At 36.7% G+C, this 22,340-nt stretch overlaps 1 protein-coding gene across 1 annotated transcript in view; it reads right to left on the reverse strand.

Moving 5' to 3' along the window:
- Window positions 1-3,788: 3,788 nt before the first annotated feature.
- The window catches only part of LOC128991556 (uncharacterized), a 127,522-nt gene continuing 108,970 nt past the window's right edge, over window positions 3,789-22,340 (reverse strand). The window contains exons 3-5 of the mRNA XM_054414544.1: window positions 8,153-8,340; window positions 6,967-7,316; window positions 3,789-6,186 (exon numbers count right to left, since the gene is read on the reverse strand). Of these exons, the coding sequence (XP_054270519.1) occupies window positions 5,103-6,186; window positions 6,967-7,316; window positions 8,153-8,340 (1,622 nt within the window). The 3' untranslated portion in view covers window positions 3,789-5,102. The remainder of the gene's footprint in view (window positions 6,187-6,966; window positions 7,317-8,152; window positions 8,341-22,340) is intronic.

Genomic DNA, 22,340 nt, shown 5'->3' on the forward strand with positions numbered 1-22,340 from the left:
AGCATATATGGAAGCATATATGGCCAGATGTGGTTGTATCCATATATGGTGGTGTCCATATATGGCCATATGTGTAGTATATATATGGAATTATTGTTCATATATGGCCATACATGTTTTCGATATATGAAATAATTGTTCTTATATGGCCATACATGTTTTCTATATATGAAATAATTGTTCATATATGGCCATACATGTTTTCTATATATGAAATTATTGTTCATATATGGCCATACATGTTTTTTATATATGAAAATATTGCCCATATATGGCCATAAATATCCTCCATATATGGAATTATGGTCTATATATGGTCATATATGACTCCCAGGTATGAAATTAAATTACTCATATATGGAATAATAATTTTCCATTTATGCTCATCTATAAATGAGTTTTTGACAATAATTGGAATTATTATAAGGGATTGTTGCCACTTTAGGATTATGTAACTCTCAAACTCCCAAACACTTCTTATAATATTAAAAATCTAAAGTTTATCAGTTTGTGTATTTTCTTGTTGCTCTCCAAGCACAAACTACTTAACTGATTGAGTTGATATGTGGTACAGTAAGGGGGCAGATAATATAGGCAATTCTCCTTTAAAGTAATTATTAGTAAAGAAATAAAATATCCAGATTTGAACCCTGATGACAAAATCCTGTACATACATCTATTGTACAATTTTATTATAACGCAACAAAATCTTAAAACTGACGTATAATTTTAAAATTGTAAGTGTAGTAGGCCTAAATAAGGAGAATATTATATTAATAATTAATTAATTGTACCTTTGCTATCAAACAGCCTCAAATATCAATGTCACGTAGTTAGGCTATATTGATAATAACATTCTTCAAATGACATAAAATGTCTAAGAAAAATCTTGTTTTACGAGACTAAATACAGCTTCTCTTATTCGTAATGGGTTTTGATCATCCACATGATATGAAGCAATCGTGGTGTAGTGGCTAAGGGGGCAGACTCTCACGCCGGAGTCCCGGGTTCAATTCCCAGTCAGATGCTTAAAAATTTTGTTTTGAAATTTTTGAATTTAAAATTTTTATTATAGTTTTAATTTATAGTTTATACCATTTAAGGTAAAAATATGTTTAATTGTTATTTTTTTATTTATTTATATATTTTTTATTAAAAAATTCCATATATGGAGGATTCCATATATGATCATATCTGGGGGATTCCATATATGATCATATCTGGTTGTATTTGGTCCAAAACCAAATATAACCGGATAAAAAAAATTTTATATGGCCATATATAAACTTTTTCATAAGGGGGGGAAGATTTTGCCCTTTGTTGTTAAAGATTTAGCCGCGGTCACGGATACCTATGATGGCTTTGACTTGGTTTAGGAGAGATGTTCACGATTTCATCCATGATCACGGGTGTCAATGATGATGCCCCTTGATGCATAGAAGATATTCACGATTACTTTCGCGATCGCAAGGAATTTCCACCACAGGGGGAGGGCCGCTCAAGTAATTTGGCCTAGGGCCGCAAGTACCCTAAATCCGGCACTGGATAGGTGGTGCTCCCGTATTATGTTAAATAACGCCCACCTCTAGTGCAAGCGGCAAACACTGTGTGGACGTTCTTATCTCACAGAGCACAGGGTCTTCCTTCACCATGTTTATAACAGAACATGTTTAGTACAGAACATGATGGCGGAGGGGTTAGGAGAATAGAGTAGAACACTGACATTATGTCTCTTCTGTCTGTAGCTTACTTCTCTGTGATTATCTGGGTGGCAGGTAAGATGTATGCAAATTGTATGTTTACCTAAGTATTCAAGTGAAATTCACTAAATAAAATTGTATATACTATGTTTGAAATTGTATTTAACCTTTTTTACTATTTATTTATAAGTGGTTGGAATTCAGCATTCAATTAGTGTTTTTTTTTTTTGGTTAATGACCTGCGTGCATTATATATGCATGGTAAAATCTAAATTTAATTGATTTATTGCATTTTATTGACTACATTTACAACCTTCCATATTGTTTGATTGTTTTAAGCAACTGTAACTTGCGTATTGTTGAGAATTACTAATACTTTATAAAACCAGCCACATTGTATTTTATGCATTATTTTGAGTAATTATGAAATGTAAATAGTTTTATTTTTAATGGTATATACCTACTTGAAGAACTGATCTATCCATTATTTGCTGTTTGTATCCATTATTCAAATAACAAACTTTTATACAAGGTTTTATTTCAAATATAAATAATTGTACACAAGATCATGTTTTCTTTGTTATTTTGTTACTACTATTTCATTTACATCTTTGCCCTTCGCCCTTACTAATTTGAAAGAGTGTGAGATTTATCTTTTTCGTAAAGTCACCCGACAAAGTTGGCTTCCTTGTACTGTTTATAGTACAGAAAGCTGCTGATTGCTGCATAATTATACTTTTCCTACAGTTACCTAACAATGTACATGTTCTCTCACTGATTTGAGAAAGCAAAGTGGCCAATTGGCTCATCAGTGAGACAATCTTATCATTGTCTCACTCACTCATGATTTGCAACGTGAAGGCACGAAATAGTGAGCGCATAACATGCAGATAAGGTTGCGCAAAATACGTTGGTAGCACAGGCTGTAAATCAGCTGTTGTACTGTTGTATCATTAATGTAATATTAATATTAAAAGTTCACTTCTGTTTAAAAATATGTCACGTTTCTTTACCAATTTATTTGTTTTATGGTATAGGAAAAATATAATGTGCAACTCGAGTGCAAAGTGCAATTGCCTCACTCGAGAAACCATTCCTCACTCACCTACGGCTCGTGAGTAAGTATTTCCCTCGAGTGAGTCAATTGCTCCCTTTGCTCACTAGTTTCACAAATAACTATTGTCGTACGGTTTATACTTTGTCGTACGATTTATACTTTGGTGCACATCAGGATTCCAATGAAACAACACAAAATAGTGTGGTTCTATTATGCACGTAATTCGTGTACACTTGGAAATAGGTTGGCATCACTTAAAGATAATAATACTATGAGCAGCTGATTGACTATTATAACTACGATTTAACCAGTAATTTTGTGTTTATAGTTTATGTTCTCTTTTTGGTACTTCTGGACTTTTCTTTTAAACGTTTGTAAAACATTCCTACGATCTTAATAAACAAGAAAATACCTTTAAAGCATTTTTTAGGCGCGGAAACCACTGCAAATTACAAAAATATACGGAACTATTTTCTCAGGTCGCTGAGCACATTGCTTGCCGAGGAAAAAATAGCGGAGTGATACGGACCGGGGACTACTTTCTTTAGGGCACCTATTTGTGTTGCCAGCTGAACCTAAAAACGTGTTGTATAGTGTTTGAAAGACCAATTATTTATATGCTTTATAGTGACTGTAGGAAAAATATAATGTGTAATACGAGCGCAAAAGGCCTTTGCTCACTAGTTTCACAAATAACTATTTAATGTTGAATTTTGTTACAATTAGCTCCATAGAAGCATGGACATGACTCGTTTATTGCCACTGACGTAAAATGAAAATCTTTGAGGTTTTTAAAAGTAAAGAAAACCTGAATTAACCTAACATATCAAAAAAGTTTAAAAAGATGGAAGGGTGCCAAGGCTTATGTTAAGTTATGATAAGTTCTGAGACTTAACTTTCTTTTACTTCACACACAGAATACCAAATTTCTTGATTCAAATGATTCTTTATAAGAATAACTTTTCTTTAGTATAACAGAATAATTGAGATCCTTTAACAGGTATATTCAAAGAGAACATTTTACGGGTTGAACAAATTTAATATACATTTATTTTATTTACAATAATTCACAATAATAATAAACATTAATATTTTCAACAGAATTAGAATGTGAATCCAACTCATGTACAAAATTTATCAGGTTTTTATACATTCAGTGTCTTCCCTCTCTAACAGTAACAACGTATTGCTAGGGTTGTTGTACTGTGAACACTTGGCTTACAGACAAGGAGTACAAGTGCTGGGATATACATTTTATTATTATATTTTACCATAGACAAAAACAATTAAATATAGACTGACAGCCGTGCTATGGTTACCATAGGTTCTGGCGCACACCACTGGAAGCCGTGTAGTTGCGTAGCACGTACGCCGTAACTACATGGCGCTCCCAGTGGTGTGCGCCAGAACCTATGGTAACCGCAGCACAGCTGACGGTCTGTATTTAATTCTTTTTGTCTATGATTTTACTCAGATCCACAAACATGTTATTGGGGCTTTCAAATAATTATCTTTAATAACTAAATATAAATTCTCATCAGGCATGTCTTCATTCGATAAAGACCAGTACTGTTGTGAAAGAATGCACTTATTTAGAACAATCAGTCTCATCTCGTAAAATCTAACAATACATTATGGAAAATCTTTGTACTCATCATACACTGTATCCATTGACTCATCACTTAATAGAAGAGATGTTTTTTAACAATCCTTGTTTTGAAACGTAGAAAATATTTTGAATAGAGTTAATCTTTAAATTACTGATACCGTACAATTGTTTCCATAATTTATGAAAACTGTCTATTTTTCAAGAGTAATTAAAATATGTGGTAACATAACATTTCATTAATTGCATAAGAATGGGAAACTGCAAACCAAATAGAAGTAATATAAAACATTAATATAATATGATTCTATGTTAAGTGACTAGAATAAACATAATGCGTACATACTTGCAAAGTATTGTACTATATTGCTACATTCATGACTAAATAATAAAAGACAATATACAAATATCAAGGACACTCAGTTGCAGCATTGATTTATGGATAAACCATGAAGAACTTGAGATTTAAGTAAGGTAAATCTAAATTCAACAGTTGAAATAAATCTTTCAATAATACTTATAGTAATCTCAGGAATGTGATGTATTCAATATCCTATACAAATCTACAATAGTGCGAGTAATCAATGATTTCATTTAATTTACAAGTAGTGAAGTACTTACTTGATCTGTATATCGCTTTAGATTACATTTTGTAGAAAATTAAATTTGACTGTATCACTTCTTCTTCGAGAAAACTAAAAGATAGATAATACGCCTATTTACAAGGTTTCTGTAACTGCTATACTTGTACGCACTGGGTTGTTTTTGGTGTGAGAATACAGCTCTTCATCAACTGGTGATGAGGAAGGTCTCGGACTTTGTCGTCACCTTCAGGAGGTACGGACTCGACGTAGCCACTCTCGTCACTGTCTTCTTCTGACAAGGAATCTAAATCATAGTTTGATTTGACTCCGACCATTCTAAAGTCAAGCACTCGAGACGTAGAGGTATCTGAACCGCTAGAAATACTTTGAAGGCTTGGCGTAGAATCTTCCTCTAAGTCCACGTATCCTTTTTCTAGCCTGGTTCTACTAAATCTATCCAAATCGAGAACAGTCTGTTCCGTAATTTCTTGAAAAACTTTTCCTGTGATTTCTTGTAGATCAGGGTTGAGCACATTTTCAAACAGTTTTCTCCTGTTTTGCACCAGCATTCCAGATACTGGAGAATCTTTTTCATTGAGTTTATCATCCGACGACGAATTGTCTACCTGTTTCTCAAACATCTTTCTTCTATCCCTCACTAAACTGTTGGTTCTCGATTCTAAGCTAATAGAATCCAATTCAAAGCCATCAACTACTTTTTCAACGATTGAATCTTGTAAACTGGTTTCTACTAACTCTTCCTCGACCGAAGGTAACCTGACGCATTCCTCTTCTTCGTCTCTTGATAAGACCTCACACTCTCCTAATGTTTTTATACTGCAAGTATCATCCTCATGGTAGTCTTCTTCTGATATCTTGCTGTTGGTATCCATGTCATCATCATACTCTCCGTCTGTTGTTGTGTCATCGTCTTCCACGTGACTTTGCAGACTGATGCTCCTCTTCATCTCCCTTGCCAACTTCACAACGTCTCCTCCACTTGGATTTATTAAAACAACCTTATCGTCTATTTCTTCATTCTTGATGACTTCCTCGTCTATTGTTTCATTTAACAGGTTCATTTCGCTACTTGAGTTGGTGATTTTATTCTCGCCAAAACTCCTCAAGGCGTTGGTGTCGATCTTCATCAGTCTCTCGCTGAGCCCTCCACAGCTCATCCTTCTAGCCTTTTTGAAAGCGTCTTCTTTTGGACAAGATGGCCTCGTTCTTCTTACTGATCTGAAAAATTATTAACCATGTGTAGAATTAGACTGAGAAATTACAGGTCTTCACATTTTTACAACATTGAATACAACATGTTATCCGATTTAATTTTTTTAATTTTTTAGAATAAGAACTACCTATTTAATCAAACATGATAGTCTAAGACTTATATCTATTAGATCTTTCTATAAATAAGACTTGACGGTAATCTTCTTTATTTTGAGGTATTTGTTTTCCTCCTTTATTTCATAGCTACCGGTAACATACAATTTTATGGATGGCAATACATCAAATTATGGTATAACATTTCCATTGAGTTTGACTAAAATATTTAACAGAAGTGTGAGAAAGGGATGTTGCATTAGAGTTAAGCCTTTACAGTTCAGTCAAGGGACTAGTCCAGAAATTTCCAAATAAGAAAAGGTCCAATATATGATGAACAGTCTAAAAGGTCTCTGTACAAAACCATTAACCATTAACTTTCGGAGAACAAATTACACACAACATCTATATAGATCAGCAGAAGCTATTTATATTTTATTAAATTAGAACATGGTTAAATAAGCCTGTAATTCAATTTTCTTCATTATTTTTTGGATACTTTGATCATTTATGTCACATTCACATAATTAAGTTGTCAAAGTTTGGATTAAAAACAAGTTGGCTAATCAACATAAAACAATATGATTGTTAAATGTAACAGTGACTCAATATTCATTTTCATTCTTAAACTGGCAACATTTTGAACTTGGAATGGGATATCAACATCTATCAAAATTCAAAGCTGATACATACCTCCTGGTATCGCTGCACTCATCCTCCTCCTCCAGACTCTCCTCGATGGACATCAGTTTGGGTGCAGACTTTGACCTCTCCAAGGGCGGTCGGTAGTTATGGGACCCAGTGGACAAAAGGATCTTCCTGCGAGGCAAGGACGGGTTGTCATACACCGAGTTGGCCAATGACAGTCTTGCGTTCTGACGACTTATCTTGTCCCGCTTGAACTCCGTGAGGGCTTGAGCCAATCGAGAGTTGAGCTGGGTGACCATCCTTCGGGCCGTTGACTCCTTGGAACACAGCACAGCGTGGCATCTCAGTTCCTGCTTCAGCTTGCGTCCTTCGTGCCGATAGACCCAACAGAATACCTGTAACCGCAAATCCAGTCAACTTTGAATCTTGACAAAAAAGCATTGTGTTGTGTTAAGGCTTGCATCTTAATAGGGTGAATTTTATTGGTGCTGCTGTGAGCGAAAACCATGGAAAGAATTAATTTACTCATCAATTAGATTGGCAAAATGTTTCTACACAGATATAATTTGATTTAATAATGTTACTCCAAAGGAATAAAAAAACTGATTGACATTATGTTCCTCCCTTACATTAGATTATCAACATTTGGAAACAAAAGTAGACTAACCAATTTGACAATATGGTGATGTGGTACTTAAGTTACCACAGTACCAAAGTAGAACTGGTTCCTTTCTACGTGAATCAGCTGTAGCAATTTCTTTATATTTAAATTGAACATAGTTAAATGAGCCACTAACAGTGCTCACAGAGCTACAGTCAAAGTTACATATTTTTTTGATGTTATTTCTATACGCAGTATAAAAAGTTCTAAGAAGTTGGATTGGTTTAAAAGTTTACGTATTCAACAGAAATTAGTACATAACTTCTGTGCATTCTGTCAGTGGCGCAGTTCAACTATATTAATTTGTTTTTCTTACTGTCTACACCTGTGGAATTGTTAAGCGAGCAAATCTATATGTTTTGCGGATGTGCTGGAAATCAAACCTGCCCCTCTCCCACCAAAGTCCTGATGCTACTCACTAGGACAAAACACCATTTAACATGGAAATGGAATGTAGTTCTATAAATCGTTTAATAAGGTTTAAAATATTACAAGACATTTTTCAGTTGGGTAGTCAGATTATTTTTGTTTGCAACTCAAATAAGGACCAAATTAGAATCAAAGCATTACCTTGGGGTAGTTGGGTGGAGCAGCGCAGTAGGTGATGCGGTGACTCCAGTACTCCGTCAGTCCATGTTCCTTGGTGACAGCTTTCAGGCCAGCCTGTGTGATGGTCACCTTCATGTGGACATCCGCCTTGCAGCTGGACGTGTAGTTCTTCCACAACGTACACAGCGGCTTCTCCACACACCCCTCGCCTGAAACAAGGACCACAACCTTCAGCAACCATTTTAAGAACATTTGAGTACTAACAGTCCAGGGAGAAATGGTAGGGTTCACCTTCAAACCTGAAGGTTGATAGTTTGATGAGACTTGCAGTTTGCATGTGACTCGCCATAAGCCCAAGATATATTTTTGCCCCATTCATCCATTCCTAGCCAGGGAATTGTTCTCTGTTTTGTGCCCCCACCATCTTTCACCCCTGGGCCCAGGTCGATTTACTATGGCGGCATTGTGTTCGATCCCACGTGAGATTCTAAGCTTTGACGCAAACTGTCATTGGATTGTCAGTATGGTACTAAATAGAAGACCATGGCTTCGACTATTATCAGTAGGCAGAGAAAAACAAAAATAAATAAACTTTGCAAATGCAGTTTATTACAACTGATTGTCTACAAAAATCCCTCAAGATTGAAAGAAAATATTTGAATAATATTTGTTACTGGATTAGAACCACATCATTCGGCAGTGTGCCATGACATTTCTTTGTTTTGATAACATAAGCTACATTTGCTTGTACAGTTACTTATACCTTAAAAAAATCATTTAAACCATGAACATCGAGAGGAGGAAATTATCATCATGGTAGGATGACTTTCATTAAAGGTAGGACTACTGGAGAGGTAATCTCTGGCCTCAAAATCAATAGACACGTGACATTCCATCACTACTACCATAACACTTTATACTGCTTGTGTATTCATACCAAAACCAATCACTTGGATCATCACAGACCAAGCCATTCCCCACAGAACCCACTGTAACCTCGAGGTCCTCCTGCCAAGCGCTCACTACAACACCTGCTTTCACTGTTCACTGCAGGAAGTGGCTGCATTCTTGCTATTGTATTTTAATTGTGCAACCCACTTCCTAGCGCTCCGGGAGGCCGCAATCCGTTACGATGGTCAAGATAATTAATTGCTGATTTGATAACGGAATATCGCAGCCATAAATGCATCTAAATGTCAGCAGAGACTGGAGAGACGCCTGAGTTTGGTGGGTAAACGGTTGTAAAAGCCTTTAATTCAATAGCAATCCAATCCTGTACGAATTTTTAACGCAGATAAAACAATTGATTGGTCAAATTGAACCATCAAATCCAACAATTTCACCGATGTTTCAACAGACGATTTGAGTCTAATTTAATTTCTTCCTTATTCGCAATTCTCTCTAAAATGGGTGGGTTGTAGTGTTTCAAATTATGGTTTCATGCAGATGTAAGTTCAGAACCATCTTCGAAGCGCGGAGCTTTTACTCTATGATATTGGACATTCTAGAGTTCAGTAGCCGTGGCCCACTGAATCATTCTGATTGGTATCATGCATAAGATATGAGAAAAGTCGACGCCGTAGCTAGGAAATATGTTTGGACTCATTTGACCTAAGCAAATTTTCATCTAGGTTAAGCTAACGACATTATCGGTATTATAATTGAACCTAAATGGTAATAATCATCACCGTTCATCAGAGCAGAGATGTAAATCAAACTTTACGTGACCAAAATTGACTTCCTAGCAGCTGGAGATTGGCGATCCGCCTACAAAGTGCAGCAATGTGTCCGTCAATTGACTGAATTGTTCTTGACTCGTCTTCCGGTGGCCAATTGGTCATCGGCCGCCTACACACGCGCACGCACCTGCCGCGGTATCAGCTGTGTAGTGTGATGTGTGATAACAGTATGGTGTAGACTGACGGAAACGGTGATAGTGCTTGACGAATGACCTTGGTTGAACCTAGGGTCGTTATATTTTTAGCAATAAATATTTCATTTGTTTGTAAACATACAAAGGACTACCTGATAATGGTCAGTATTGTAAAGTTATCATATAATTTCATTCATCATTTAATTAACGTAAAATTAACGTAAATCGTCCAGACCAAGTGGTAAAAATATCATTGAATACATTTCAAGTTATCCATGGTGTCCAGATTTTAACCTGCATATCCCAAGATTTTTAATTATATTATCTTAAAAGGATAACGGGCGATTTCACCAGTTAATTTTATCTAAACAACCCATGAAAAGTTTTAAAACAAACTCCAAGAGTAAGACTCAATGGTTGTGAAAGAGTCTTCATCTCTTAGAAAAGTAGTCCCTTCTGGCTACAGTCCACATCAAAGCATGAAGTGGCGGGTTTGAGGGGAGTGGAATGAGTCTTTAGGAATATTTTGATTACCGTCCGCAGGGCTTTCATCCGCTAATAGAGACTGTGCAGACACATAATACAGCTTCTTGTCACATTTCCTCTCTATTAGCATTGAATATATACTATAGTGTTATAAATTCAATACTATTAGTGAACAGATGAAACTCTGAAAAAGTAACTGTCATATCAACGAAAATTTAGATTCTAACATAAATTCAATTGTACATAATATAGTTTATTTTGAGTTTCCAGTGAAAGGAAACCTCTCAAAGGGTCTTTAAGTCTCAAAGTCAAGGGGTTTTAAAACTGTATTCATTCCCATATATTTATGGTGTAGGGGTTGTTGTAGTGTTCTGAAAACTGCGTCCCTTGAGCCATAGCACAAAGAAAAGAACATTTAACTTTTTTTTCGTAGCGATAGTCTTTTGCGTGGAGGACTGGAGAGGTTAGGAGTCCCTCCAGAAAAAGATTTGTCGTAGCCACCAAATATCCACTATTTTGGTTTCACCCCCGAAAACATTTCATGTTACAGTTTAAACGCATATTCTTTCTTTCAAGCATCAACAAAAACCTTCAACCAGCCGAAACCATTCAACATTTGCTCAACGTTTGGATTTAATACCTTCACTTGTACTTTATCCGGAATCAAACCAGATTTGGAAGTTAACCAACCAGGAATCACACACTACTTGACACACACACGAGCTGTCAGTGTCACCCCAAGGTCAAGATGATCTCAGACAGACCGTGAGGACTGGTAGAAGGTGGAAGCGTTGAATATTTCAACAGAAGACAGCGCCCGAGGTGTAGGAAGAAGAGCCATCGCCATTGTAGCGCCCACGCTCCACACTCCTTGCTCCATGCACCAAGGTCGACGCTTTATACTCTATGTCTTTGTCACAACTCTGTGGTTTTGATAGGGTCAAGGTTATAATAGAGAGAAAACGTTCTATACGTTGTTAAAATAGGTTACAATAATCTTTGAATAGTGGAAGTAGACGGCTAATCCTATTGTAACATCTGTAGCGTGTTTTAATTTATGTTTCATGTTGGTGACGTTTGACTGCGCTGATGTCGACTAACTGTTGAAATATATTACAGCTTTACTATTGGACGCCAGTTCACAGGACACGACTACTTGCATTTTATACCACCGCATAAACATATCGCCTTTGAAGTTCAAGCGGCAAGTAACTAAAAATGTAATAGTAACATCGAATGTAAATAAAACTGTTCTACGTTTGAATGAGCAACGTTGATTCGCAGTGATGTGAAGTGAACATTCCCCTCGTACACCAATCAGCTGTTTACAAAGGTACAATATTGTATGCAGAGTGACAGTGAGAGCCGAGAGGACGTTTGGAACCACTGACCCGGAAACATCGGGAAAGCGGAGTTTTTCACGTCAATCAAATACATTAGCAACGCGCTTCTATCAAAGACGTGAAATCGGGGAAAATGTCCCAATTATACATACCTACCAATATTTATATTTTGTATTTATACAACCCTTAATTATTGGATGGCTTATTGTTATTGTTCAAATGTTAAGTTAATTATACTTCATTTTCACATGACGACATTGTTGTCATCCGTCATTTGGATTGGTGAAAAGTAAAACATAATAATCAAATAGTACAATTTGCCTTTTAATATAACTATCCATAGTTTGGTGACTATTGGTACTGTTGAGGTAATTATCAATTTATTGTGAAGAAGTATTGTTACATTTTGTCCTTTGGATTGGTGAAAGAAAGGTAAAAAATCTTATTAGGGGGTCAACATTTTTATTTTCCATGAGAAAATTTACCCAAAGACCATTTTCGGTTGACCATTTAGTTCATTTAATAGGTCATGGAACTTCACTGTCAGTTTACCTTGCGTTGTTCATAAGATTTCGAATTAACTTTATAACGTCCAATTAAAAATATTGTATTTACATAAAAAAATTAATCAAAGAAATCATCGGACTAGTATTTGTAACAATTTTTATACACTATAAAGACAGTTTTTTTAACATTCAGAACTAGTATGATAGCAAAATACGTACGTGTTCAATCATGTGCCAATTGGATCATGTCTGTATACAATAGAATGTTCCTAATTAGGATTTACAATTGTCACTCGCCGATTGTGTCTAATTGAGTAAATACCAGTGATACTGCCTTATACTATCACAACTCCCTAGCTAGCGGTAGTGATGTGTATACCGTCGTAGGATACTATCTCATCGACCTACTTAAACATCCGTACACGCAATTAATGTGGAATATTTCTTTTAAAAACTGGTACAAGGAGAATAATTAAACAAGTACTAACATGTTATAGCTCAACAGAATTGAAAAGCTTGGCAGCACACCTTTATAATATTCTAGTCAGCGCAAATTTTATAAATAAACATACGGAAAAGATTTGTGTTTTATGGAACTAATTGTATTTGGATTTTACTACAGCAGAACCAATGTAGAACACCACCTCCAGGCATCCTAGCATTTATTAGGATATAAAATCTGCTGGAGTCGTCAGTAAATTATCGATACGATGAAAATTCAATAACATTCCTTCAAAGACAGACTCCCGCCAATGTAGGTATGTTGCCGCCAGATCGGTCTGACATCTGCCGGTGAGACGAGGTGTCACTTGTCACGACCCGAGGTTGGGGTAAACATCCACAGATGATGTCACCGAGGTTGTGTCATGGCGGGGAAAGTAGCTGCAGACGACAGACTCCTATCCAATCAAGTCTACGTGTCCGTCGTCGCTAATTGTCCACTACGTTGTATTGCAGTAAGGATACAGATACAGAATGTGAATGGCCTCGCTTGAGTTGTAAAACCCAGACATTTTAACTTTTAAGCTAGAAAAAAAATCGTCTAGAAAAAATATTACAAAATGTTCACAGCAGGGAAGAAAAATTCAAAAAATAAAATGTGTGAGTAACGACTTTGTTCAAAAATTAGTTTTCAATTAAGTGGTAGTTACAAAGCTATCAACAGAGCCTGTAACTGGGTAAATAAACAAATGCTACAGAACCTAATCCCTAATGATTAATGACACAATACTTATCTCAGACTAAGTAGAATGATAGTTTAGTTGCAAAAGTAGCAAAGTGAGTTTTACAATTGAAAGTAGGAGAAAACATTCTGATTTTAGGTGGACATCTGTTTTGCTGCAATAATGTTTCATGTTGTACTTGACATAAATCAAATCATTACCTGATGATTTACAACTGTTAATTTCGATAAGTTTTGTGCAAACAAACTTGACCTATTACTTGTTGCATTGTTGATAAAAGTATCCTAATCTAATCAAGGTCGAACCAACACACCTTTGATGAGTTACTTTTACAACCATATCAAACCCAGCACAAACATCAACCAGAAATAAACAGATCGGAACGCAGCATCACCAGAACGCTAAATAAAGAAGGCTGTTTTAAACATCGGGGTTCAAACGATAATTCGCATTCGCACAAATAGTGCAGCAGAGAGGGAACCCACATGGCGCCACTGGCCAAATAAACTCTTGATTACCGACCAGAAAGTGGCTACTTCAGCAAATACCGAACTCTATAAACTGCGGCAACTCGAACAAATAAACTCACCCAGTTAACATGTCCCAGCGGTCGAGCGTGAAGTTTGTTTGAACTAAGCTGTAAACATATTCCAACTGTCTTGGTTTTGGCTCTACAGGTTGCTACTCTGCAATCATAGGTATAGAGCGGTTGCAATCATGGAGTGTTGTGAAGCGAGTTCTCCAATAGAGAGAAAGTTCTTCTTATCTGAGAACAATATCTTCTTTCCTACAACCTACATTCATAAATCTACTGAATCTTCTTTCCTACAACCTACTGAACCATCGGTCACAGCATGATCACATTACTATTATAACCGAATACTTGATATAAACCATTGATTGGCGGACTTCCATCCCACATCAGTCAAAAGTCCTATGATTTGTAACCGCCGCTCCCCAAAAAGGCATGACAAAAGGTGTGTATATCAATTCATCCCAACAAAGGTGAGAAGGTAGCTAGTTTGAGAAGCTAGTTTTTGTGCGTCGGGCGTTAGTTCAGCCTAGGCAAGGTGAATTGAGGGAAGGATTTTCACGGGTACGCGTCTAATTGGCACCGCGTCAGATTGGCACCGCGACAGATTGGCACCGCTCCTAGAGGTGCCAATCAGTCGTAACAGTACACGACAGATTGGAACCTGGAGAAAGGGGTGGTGCCAATCTGTCGTGGTGCCAAGCTGACGGTTGCCGCAGAGGTGCCAATCAGTCGTAACAGTACACGACAGATTGGAACCTCGAGAAATGAGTGGTGCCAATCTGTCGTGGTGCCAAGCTGACGGCGGCCGCAGAGGTGCCAATCAGTCGTAAGAGTATACGACAGATTGGCACCGCTGCCCTCAATAGGCCCACCTTTTCGTTTTACTTACTAGTCTGATGTTTTAAAACAGAAACGTGTCAATACTTGATGCATGTCAATTAATGCATACACATTGATAATAACATTAACTTTAACAGCACAAACCGCTTCGTAAATGGTCCATCTAATCAAAGCTACAGTTCCTCAAGGCTTTTAATATTATGCCATTAAACTCAAGTTTATAATTTGGAAAACGTCTGATACCTACTAAAGTATTTGGCACAATTGAGTGAAACCTTGCAGTCATTTTTCGGAAGTTGGGTGTGCGTTAACCTGGTTAAAAAAGGTTTTTTCATTCAGAAGTTACAGCTTGTCAAAGATATGACAATTTATCATTCAGTTAACTAATATTATTTCAATGAAATGATATTTTTTATGCATTATAGAGTGATAAATTATGATATATTTGAGATGCTGTAATTTATTACTTAATTTACCTTTTTGTAAACAAGATGCGGTTGCACGCAAGTAGGCTTGCCCTATAAAATAATTACCGGTACTTCCTTCTTGGACCAAAACTTTAAAATCAGGTAATGTATAACTCGAGGTATGGTTACACTGAATATGCAAATCTTCTGAAATGGGGTTATTTAGGCGTGAAATTTACGTGGATTAAAATATATAAAGCTATGGAAATTGAAAGTGGTCGCTATGATGGATTTTCTGCCTCATATCAGGACTTTGAGAGAAAATACTTTTAAACACTTTCTTAGTATGCATCTAGATATAGGCTACATGCCATGATGTCGTGTTAGTTAAGCAGTTTGTAACTCGAGACCGGCTGGATCTTTTTAATGATTTATGATTTGTTGGATTTGTCTTTAACCCGATTAACACATGTATCTTCAGTTCAGTATTTAAATTTAGGGCTAAGCCACTATGTAAATTTAATTACACATACTAGCTGTACCCGCGGGCTTTGCCCCGTTTAACTTTATAAGTATTCGCATGGCTCATTCACGTGCTGTTTGAAGTTCGTTCGCTACGCTAACTCGCCTCCAGGTTGAAGTTCGTTCGCTACGCTCACTCGCCTTTTGGTTGGAAATTAGCTGTTGTCATAAATTAAAAAAGAATAATAGTGCTGCACCCTGTTGGTAATCCTTGTAACTTTTATGCTATTGCACATCACAGAACAGAACCAACTTGTTTAATTGAAACAGCTGTTAAGATCCATTAATTCCTTTTAAATATGAAAAATCATAAGATTAACATGGGGAACTACAGAGCCACTGGGGCGGAGCCCGAAAGGGTTTTTGAGATAAGAATATGCTTTAATGTTAATTGGGAATGTGAGCTATCATCATGCCAAATTTCAGCCCAATCCGTCCAGTAGTTTATGCGTGATTGAGCAACAAACACACACACAAACTCACAAACTTTCAGATTTATAATATTAGTAAGTTGTTATGCGTATGAAGAAAAATATGATGAATTTTGACCATATGCATACATTAATTTAAATATTTTTGAATCAGTTGATTAAACATTTGACAGGTAATGTAATTGAAAGTCATTTTCAGCTGTTTTATGTTGTCTGTGATTGTTTTTAAAAGGCTTATAAAGGTGGCCGGTTGATTTGGTTTTTTTTAACTTTTAAGTACGGTATAAAGTTCGCCGGGTCATCTAGTTTGTAATGTACAGTTCGCTCAATGTTTCTGTAAACATAACAATAAAATACGTTTTATATTAATTGTTTTTCGTGTTAACATTAACAATTCGCATGTGTTTTCCTAGTAGGCCTACTCTTTATTTAAGGAATCTTGATCAACAGTAATAACAAAAACTAGTCGAAATCAAAATACTACTGAGCAAGGCTTGGTCCTAACAGTAGGCCTACTTTAAAAATATTAGGATTGAGAAACATATGGTGGTGTGGTGTAGTTAACTGAACTGTCATTAATAAAAAAACGACCCCTAAATGCCTCAAGGGTCACAGCACTGACACTAGTTTTTATTTATGGCCTTGTCCTATTTCGAAAAAGGATCATCTTATAAAAGGTGCTTGAAAAAATATTCGAAACCCTCCCAGCGTGGAGTTTTCCGGCTTCCTTAAATTCAGAGGACCAGTCATGACAACTCATCAGTTGTTTGGCGACCAGTCAACACATTCAAATCTTCGGTTTACACTATCTATCTATCTATATATTAATAGGCAAGCATGTTTCTTTAAAACCTTTTTTCTCAGCTCGTGTGCATCGTAGGGAAAATCTACGCATACCGTTGGAAAGCTATTTTCCTGTAGGTGTGCAGAATCCCTTTATAAATTTAAATAGGCTCAAAGATAAGCACAACAAATAAGTTTAAAAGTTGTAAAAAATTAACATGGATCTTATGCGTTGCTATGCTGGTTACGAAATAACAACGAAATATAAACAGAAAATCAAAACAAATGGAGGAAACTCCAATCACATGTTTTATTTACAGTGTGGGGTGAAAATAGTTAAGTGAGTACATTACATATTTTTGGTCGAGTTTCGACCACTGGACGACCTCTCGTCTATATATTAATAGGCAAGCATGTTTCTTTAAAACCTTTTTTCTCAGCTCGTGTGCATCGTAGGGAAAATCTACGCATACCGTTGGAAAGCTATTTTCCTGTAGGTGTGCAGAATCCCTTTATAAATTTAAATAGGCTCAAAGATAAGCACAAAAAATAAGTTTAAAAGTTGTAAAAAATTAACATGGATCTTATGCGTTGCTATGCTGGTTACGAAATAACAACGAAATATAAACAGAAAATCAAAACAAATGGAGGAAACTCCAATCACATGTTTTATTTACAGTGTGGGGTGAAAATAGTTAAGTGAGTACATTACATATTTTTGGTCGAGTTTCGACCACTGGACGATCTCTCGTTTGTATTTAATCTACGGACATTGATATCAGCTGACACAACAGTTATGAAGTGATCGGTTATCGATGTTTTGATTATCGCAGATTTCACATAGCTAATATTTTTATTATTTGTAAAAATGTGGTCAATGCAGCTCTCTGAGTTATGTGTAACTCTTGTTGGATTATTAATACATGATGTAAAGCCAGCTCCATACCCCCGTTTAAAGGTGTAAAGCGGGATAAACTTGAATGAGTTCGCGAACCAGCATGATCGGACCATGGGAACGGGGCTTTACGGAGGGTTTTGTGGGGTAAAAATTAAAAATGGTTTTGTCTCACTTTTGACCCTCAAAAGACAAAATATCCCAATTTCTCTTCAGACCTTTTTAAAGAGCTTAAAAAAACAAATAATTTAGTATGTAAAAGTGTTTTTGTTCGGATATTGGTAATAAATTTAAAATTCCCATGTTATTTTTACGGAGAATATTGTAAAATGTTTACTTCCCAACTAAACATTGTTGTTTATGGTTTGCTTGTTTATGGATATATTTTTATCAAACTTAGCAAATTTATTTATTTTATACTAAGCTATCAATATTTTACAAAAAAAAAACCACTTTATTAGTTTCCCTGTAGCAGCAAACCTAGGTACTTGTTAAACCTAATATTTGATTGAAAATGAATTCAGACAAGAAATTCGCTTAGTCAGTAGGTTTGCTGCGGCGGGGGTATTTAATTCTTGTACTTAATTTTATTGTCTCTAATTTTAAAACGAAAGTAAAAGTTTAAGTTTAGCCCTAAATAGCGCTATTACTTTTCTGTACCCATAGAAATTGCATTGTTGTCATAACGACTCACTGTGTACCACTACATTGTTGTGGCAAATTTTCAGCAGTGTTTTTGTATTAAAATATAAGTTATATATACCGTTAGAAAGGTAATATTCTGACAAAAATGTGTATGTAAGACGTTTTCAGCTACGTGTAACGGAATCCACGACACTTAGCAAAATGATTTAAAAAAATCTAAATCAAAATATTTAATAAAACTATAAATATTTGTAGTATTATGAATCTAAACAATGAAGTAAAATACACCATCGGAAAGGTAATTCTTTCGTGATTAATAATCACTAAAAATGTAGGGCATTATTAAAATGTGAACCCAAGTTATATAGGGAAATGTAGAATCATGTCACTCAACTTTGGCGGCCATTTTGATTACGTCATCAACACCCATAGAGTGCCCGAAAAAATGGTGTCCCGGACTTTTTGGACTCGTCTATGCATGTACTATCTGAATCCAAAGGGGCGCGTTGGTTGCCAGATGTGAAATATTTCAGCTATCCCACCCCACTATAATGATAAATCACAATCAGCTGTATTAAAGTAAACAAAAATCAGCATTAAATGGCTTATAATGCTATTCTTATGGAGAACATTTTACGTTATATCTAATTTTGTGTTAAAATTGAGGGAAATTCACTATTTTTCCCGCCGTCACGAGATCGAGACCTTTAATTTGAGCCCTCTCCCGTCGTTCTACAACTTCCCATTTGCCCACAATTTTGACGCAAAGAATCGGCTTACGTATAATATGTATACTAGTGGCTTGTAGGGACATAAGTCCCTAAAGCGCTCAAATGTAAAACAAATAATTATTTCAAGTATTTTATTATCTATATGTCAGAATAGATATCCCTGTACGCCATATCTTTTATGTAAAAAAGCTTTTTGTTTGCTTCTGTTGACGTTATTTTCAATAAATAATTTGTATCACCCTGAAGTTTAACTCTGCTAAAGGCAGCAAACATATAACTATTGGTGAATAAGTACTGGTTTATTAAGGTAACTTTGGTGTTTGGTCTTGTGGTTAAATAAATAAAATGAGTGGTGCCAATCTGTCGTGGTGACAAGCTGACGGCGGCTGCAGAGGTGCCAATCAGTCGTAACAGTACACGACAGATTGGAACCTCGAGAAATGGGCGGTGCCAATCTGTCGCAGTGCCAAGCTGACGGCGGCCGCAGAGGTGCCAATCAGTCGTAACAGTAAACGACAGATTGGAACCTCTAGAAAGGGGTGGTGCCAATCTGTCATGGTGCCAAGCTGACGTAGGGTGATATTTCATGGCCTCATGTCAACCAGGTTCCAATGTGACGCCGGGTGCTAAAACACCATGGTGCCAATCTGTCGTGGTGCCAATCTGACTGCGACTCATTTTCACCTCCTCCCCTCCCACAATTCAACGGTCAGGTGTAAGGTGCGGCTCGACGAATTCAAATTCAAAAGCTTCAAACGGGAATAGAGGGAGGCATGTCAAAAACCCCATCCAATGAACCCCCCAATCTCCAGCAAGGTGTTAACAGTTATCACTAACATGACTGATATCGTGAGCGGTTATCTACGATGTGCACTCAGTGAATAGTTAACAGCTGACTCATCAATATCACTCCGCCTCAACGATCCGAGAATATGAGACATATTGTTTGTAGAGGCGGTATTTGTTTTGTCTCATTCTTCATATCGGTTTCAAGTTTTCATCTCGGAGTTCAAGTGTTTCAAAAGTTTGTACTTTAGTGTGTTCATGCTCGAAGAATTTGATAAGGCGTGTAAACAATAGATATCTCATTCAGTTATAAGTGTATGAGTATTTCTAATAAACACTATTAACCAAAATGCGTCAATTTGACATTTCCCAAAACAGCTTGGCAAATAGCAAAATTGTTTCCAATAATTTATTACTTTCTGTAAGTGTTGTTTGCACGGAGATAAAAACAGTTTGGACAGTTTTTCGCGATTGACTACCTAAATCTACTGGACCCAGTTGTGCGTAGGGGTTTTCGGGCAAAAATTATATACAGGTTATTCCTCACACTTCTAGATATAATACACAATACTTATAATACACGACTAAGTTTTCTTATGATATGAATACCTATTCTTATTATTATGATATGAATAAGCGAGAAAATATACTGCATTTCCCGATATATTATACTCTAATACTCAACCAATTGCAATGCGGTATAGGGCCTATACCTAAAAATGCCACAACGGCGATTGCTTCGAAAATTTTCACAAGTTGTAGAGAGTAAAAGATGTGTTTTTCCAAAATTCATTCGTAATTAATTAATATTAAAATTCACAGCGAAACCAACAAACAGGCTACCCTGCAACTTGTACAGACTTCTCGATTCCCCGGATCTCACGTGTTGTGTGTGATCATGTCCAAGTCATGTTTATACGTGCCCAGACAGGTCCTGACCCCGCGCAAGTCAAGGTCACTCCGCGCTGCTCTCTGGGCGGTATTCAGGTTTTTGGGTTGACTTCTCCCCGTTCCCTCCCTACTTATCGACTGATTCCGTCTGTGTATTCCTCCTTACCTTGCCTCTTCTGGTACACACGACACAGAGAAGTTTGTGTTTCAAACGGTCAGTCAACTTGTCAAACACTGTTTACGCATCGAAGGACTGATCAGGCTTTGTTTATGATGCTTATTGACGTCGGCTATGTATGATCTCTCAATGGTCATAACGTTATGTTGTTTTGTAGTTTCAAACTCAAATAAACAATTGTAAGATGATTTAGCAACGCAAATAGTTTATGGGTCATTTGAACTATGTACAAACGCAAAATGCCGCCGTTTAACTGAAAAGTGTTAACGAACTCCTATCGATCGCGATTTTAACCAGTGACTTTGTTAAAACTCCAACTACTGTAACTACAAACTTACTACAAACAGTGTGATTTCAAGAACAAACCTATACTTCGACTACTATGTACCTCGTTATTTTAATATACATGAACTGTAATTACATAGTAAGTTTGTTGCCATTTAGTAACCCTCTCGTTTACCAAACAGGGCACGTTCCATTCCAGCAACGGTTTACCTAACTAGTATAATAATACGTTCAGCGACCGCAAACAAAACAATTGAGCTAACTGCGACTGTTTACCAACAATGCGCGCCACTTTGCAACTGAGCTCTAATAACAAGTACCTCACAAAGTCACGTGTCCGCGGTGACGTCACTGCTGAAAACAGCTGATCACTGACAGCTGACCGACATGTATCCGTCATAACAAGCATACTTTTGGCTAAAATTTTCTGGTAAGCATAATTCTGGTAGTTGACTGAAGCAATGAATGACTGAAGTGTTCGCTTTCGACCTTAACATGGCTTTAATAAAAAAAAATTTGGAATGCTTCCCACTTTCCCTCTTGGAACCATCAATGATGGCCTTGGAGCTAAGCGAGGCGCCAAGGGAAAACAAAAAGGAAAAGGAGCCTACCTTTGTCCGAACTAGTTGTGGGATGAGGGGAGATATAATAAAAGCAACCATCGATGATACAGGGGAGAGGGGGGAGTTTGACCACGTGACCTGAAGGACACGGCCTTCATAATGTAATCGACTGAAACGAAATGAGAGCAACGAACACGCGACTGTCGCCATCAAACTTGCGGAACGAATGTGTAGTTGGCAACACTGTGTCAGTGTCAACGGTAAAACAAAGTAAATCTCTTAGCAGATTGATAAAGATAATACCCCCGCCGCAGCAAACCTGCCG

The sequence above is a fragment of the Macrosteles quadrilineatus genome, unplaced genomic scaffold (genome assembly GCF_028750875.1).
Source record: "Macrosteles quadrilineatus isolate MER2022 unplaced genomic scaffold, UCM_ALF_1.0 Scaffold_4__1_contigs__length_99947679, whole genome shotgun sequence".
Lineage (NCBI taxonomy): Eukaryota > Metazoa > Arthropoda > Insecta > Hemiptera > Cicadellidae > Macrosteles > Macrosteles quadrilineatus.